A 3935-nucleotide genomic window follows, 5' to 3' on the forward strand; every position below is an offset into this window, starting at 1 on the left:
GTGTGCATGTGTGTGTGTGACCTGAGGTCTGTATCAAGAGTCTTCCTTAACAGCTCTCTATCTCTTCTATTGAGTCAGGGTCTCTTACTGAACCTACAGCTTGCCAGTGGCTAGTCTAGCTAGTCAGAATGCCCCCTCTCCTTCACCTTTGGAGTGCTGGACTAGTGGTGAACTGCTATGCCCACCTAGCATTTATGTGGGCGCTGGAGATCTTACCTTGGAGCCTAATGCTGTGTGGCAAGTGCTTTACCCGGAGAGCTATCCCTAGCCCTGTGATTGTTGTGTAATAAGTCCATTTGTCATTTACATTTGTGTGTCTTATCCATCACTGTAGATTGAAGGTCAGGCCCTAGAGTGCTGACCATGTCCCTTAACCTTTCCACAGAATGGCTGGGGACACCCCAGTCCCATCGCAGTTCATCTCCAGTACAGAGAAGCGAGAAAGTAAGAGTCATCAAAGTGCTTTATTTGTAAAGCCCGGCTCACACCTAGAGCGCGCACTGTTAGCACTGTTGCCGCTCTCGTCCAAACAGCTGATTTGGATGACAGAGATGGTTACAGACAAGAACCAAAGCATTTTTGTAAACTTCTAAAAGCATACAGATTGGCCACAGAGGAAATGGTTACTCAGATCATGTATGTGTACCTTCATTTTTTTTTTTTACTTTAGGGTCTTGGGTTTGTAAGTTTGGGGATCAAAGGTTAACAGCAGAGCTTCGGAACACTCAAATGGATCAGACACCACAATTAACAGTGCCCAGAAACTGTATCATACAGCATTGATTATTTTAAATGCATCAAATACAGACTTGTATAACTATGTTACAGTGGAGTTATCATCAGCTAATGAGTCTGTGGCAGGTCAGTACACAGGAGTCAGATGGTGTTGATGCTGGCTTCCAGATGCTGTGAAGGCAGCCCACACATGTTGGGCACAGCTGTACCTGGAGGGGCCAAAAGGAAAGTGACTGGGAAGGCAGCCTGGCGGGGAACTTGTTGACTTGTAATTATTGAAGGGTGGATTTTTTTTTCCTTTCTAAAACTGCCTACAGAAACCATCTCACGTTTGAGACAGGGGCTTTTAAAGGCACAGCTGCCGCACAGCGTGTAAGTTGGTAATGGACTCTAAGCAAATCTAGGACTCTGTAACTTGAGGCCTTTTAGGAACGCAGGGAAGTTGGTAGATACATGATTGATGCTGGAAGGTTTTGTTTTTGTATTTTTTTTTTAATCTCAGTTACACACGATCAGCACAGTTTAAGGGCAATGAACTTGCATAACCAGATTTTGGGTTTAATCTTTTTATAGAAAAAAACCATTAGGTTGATAAATACACATCTTGAGGAACAAAATCCTTTTGCTTTTATGTGATAGACTGTCTACTAAGTACTTTGAACAAAACACTCACTCAGAAACACAATTGCAAGACATATCTCCAAACACAACAAACATTATGTTCCCTACACTGCAAAATGGCTTTACATGTAAACTTCAAAAATCACCATGCTGTATATTAAATTTTTAGATTCAAAAATATCCCTGTTTCTCTAACCATGTAAACAGTAAAACTGAGGGTTTCAGTTAAAGGGATAATTCATAACAAAATTCCATTCCTAAACAATGGTTCAACATAAACCTCATGTAATTGGGTTTGCCTTCAGCCACAGGAGGGTTTTAACTCCTGGCTCATCTTCCTGCAGCAGGAGGTGAAGCTGCATTTGCCCCAAACTATGCACCTTTCAGGGAAGTTCTACCTCTGTTTTGCAGAGTGAATTTCTGCAGCTCAACACGAGGGTGTTAACAGTGACAGGCTCTAGGAGAGAAGAGAGAAGCAAGCGGTTCTCCTGGAGGTGAAAATTATAGACAGGTTCTTGGCATCAGACTCTTGGAAGATGAAGGGTTCAGCCTGGGACATCTGGGGATACTGACACAGTTAGGAGGGAACCCTGAACCAGTACAGGGAGATGCTAGCATCTCTTCACCTAGGGCTGTGGGCTTAGGTAACCACTATTCAGGAGTAGTCTTTCTGTGGGCCAGGAGTGTAACTTCTCATATAAAAATTTCTTTCTTTTAATCATCATCACCATCATTACCACCACCACCATCATGATGAACAATCTCACATCTTTTAAGTCAGAATACAAACTGATCTACAGTTTCTCTTGTGGTGCTGCAGTGAGGTGCAGTTCCATTCCCCTCCCCCACGGGCTTGTCTCTTTACCTATTCCTGTAGCCACAGCTGGAATCAGAGGGGTTTGGTTGTTTACAAGCTCTGATTCAAGCTGATGGGTTTTAATTAATTAATTAATTAATTATTTAAAAATGTGCGCGAGAGTGCGTGCACGCACGTGTACGCACACATACAGAGTCAGAAATAGCGATGCTGGGAAATATCAGGTAGCTGTTAAAGCAAGTAGCCCCCAACTTCAGTCATCTTGGCTTGAAGATGTAAACAAGGTTTGCTCCTGCAAGGTGAGTGCTTCATGGAGTTGGGTTTTCCTTTTTTTCCTACACCGAAGCCGCCACCAGTCTTCCCGAGCTCATGCCCATCTAGGGCCGTGTAGGAGGTTACGTCAAGATGTGCCCAATAAAGTCCAAAAAGCGCTTTGAATACTGCTCTGGGTTCACGGTCGAGATCTCAGCTCCAGCCTAGGGGATCGTGAAGGAAAAGGATATTGACAGAATGCTCACGATCGCCCAGATTACCGTTGAGTGTCTACAGCTATTTCCAAAAGCAGATGAACATTAAGGTAGTCATTTATTTTGGGAAGCCAGTAGTGGGGGATTAAATCCAAGGCCTTGAACATGGTTGGCAAGCACCTTACCAACAAATGCCACACCCCAGCCCTAAGCTAAGAATGTAGCTAAGCGGCCTCTCTTCTTAAACCACTACTCACAAGTACTCTACTATTTGGCCAAATAAATCCAAACTCCTCAGAAGCTGTGTGTGTGAAAATGAGGGTCAGTTTCGAGGTGCACCACAGACTACTAACACAGTCTTCTGGTACAGCAGTCAGGAGCACTGGCTGCTCTTCCAGCACCTACATGGCAACTCACACTGGCTATAAGTACGATCTAAGACTATCTTCTGGTGTCTGTAGGTACCATGCATGTACGTGGTATACACAGATATACATGCAGGCAAAACACCCATACATATTAAATGGAAAGAAAGAAATCTTAGAATGACACACACAGAGCCGGGTCTCAACTCCACATTTGAGGAACTACCTTTCTACTCAAAACCCTCCAATGTCCCCACTTCTCTTGGAATAAAACATTATCTCCCTGTGTAGCCCTCAGTCTGCCTGCTTCAGCCACAAAGGTGCTAGTATTACAATGTCAAACTTCTGGAAGTTACTGGGGGCTGCCAGCCTCAGTTTCTGCCACTGGAGAAAATCCACTGTGGAAGGGAGAGGAATATGCAGGGGAATATTTTCACACTACGCTCCATGCTCACACGCACATGGCCTTATGTAGCCCTATGTAGAAAAAAAGTTTCTGTGTTAAAGAACACTGGAGAACTTTCCTAGGAAAGGTTGGAGGGGAACCACAATGGAATCTCCCTCACTGGCTTTTCATGGGGATTCCACGATACCCCTGGATCAGTGAAGATTTGGAGCAAGCAAGCTAAGTGAGGAGGGTGGGTATAAACAGCTTATCTTATATTCTAAATCCCTGAAACAGGAAAAGAAAATATTGTGAGAAAAAAATACAACCCCGCTGGCTTCAGGCTGGAACACTACATCGGTAGGTTCATCTTTGTGTTTCAAACATGGAAGAACCTACAGATGTACAGAGTATGAACTCTGGTGCTGCAAGGTTGTGTTGCCGTCTCACTCCCAGGAACGTCACCAGAGAACTGGGAACAGTGAGCCAGAAAGGTGAAGAGGTGTCCACACACAGCAGACAGGGTCTGGGAGCTGTGGGGCGGG

The 3935-nt window shown here is 44.4% G+C and overlaps 1 protein-coding gene across 3 annotated transcripts in view; it reads right to left on the reverse strand.

Annotated features, from left to right (window-relative positions):
• Positions 1–444: 444 nt before the first annotated feature.
• The window catches only part of Pip4k2a (phosphatidylinositol-5-phosphate 4-kinase type 2 alpha), a 166581-nt gene continuing 163090 nt past the window's right edge, over positions 445–3935 (reverse strand). Inside the window, exon 10 of one of the 3 annotated variants that reach the window (XM_031369113.1) lies at positions 445–2649. In XM_031369113.1, the coding sequence (XP_031224973.1) occupies positions 2569–2649 (81 nt within the window). In that variant the 3' untranslated portion in view covers positions 445–2568. Of the gene's footprint in view, positions 2650–2672; positions 3863–3935 lie in introns of those variants that run through there. The other 2 variants (XM_031369114.1, XM_031369112.1) reach the window with 2 other exon arrangements.

The sequence above is a fragment of the Mastomys coucha genome, unplaced genomic scaffold (genome assembly GCF_008632895.1).
Source record: "Mastomys coucha isolate ucsf_1 unplaced genomic scaffold, UCSF_Mcou_1 pScaffold15, whole genome shotgun sequence".
Taxonomy (NCBI): domain Eukaryota; kingdom Metazoa; phylum Chordata; class Mammalia; order Rodentia; family Muridae; genus Mastomys; species Mastomys coucha.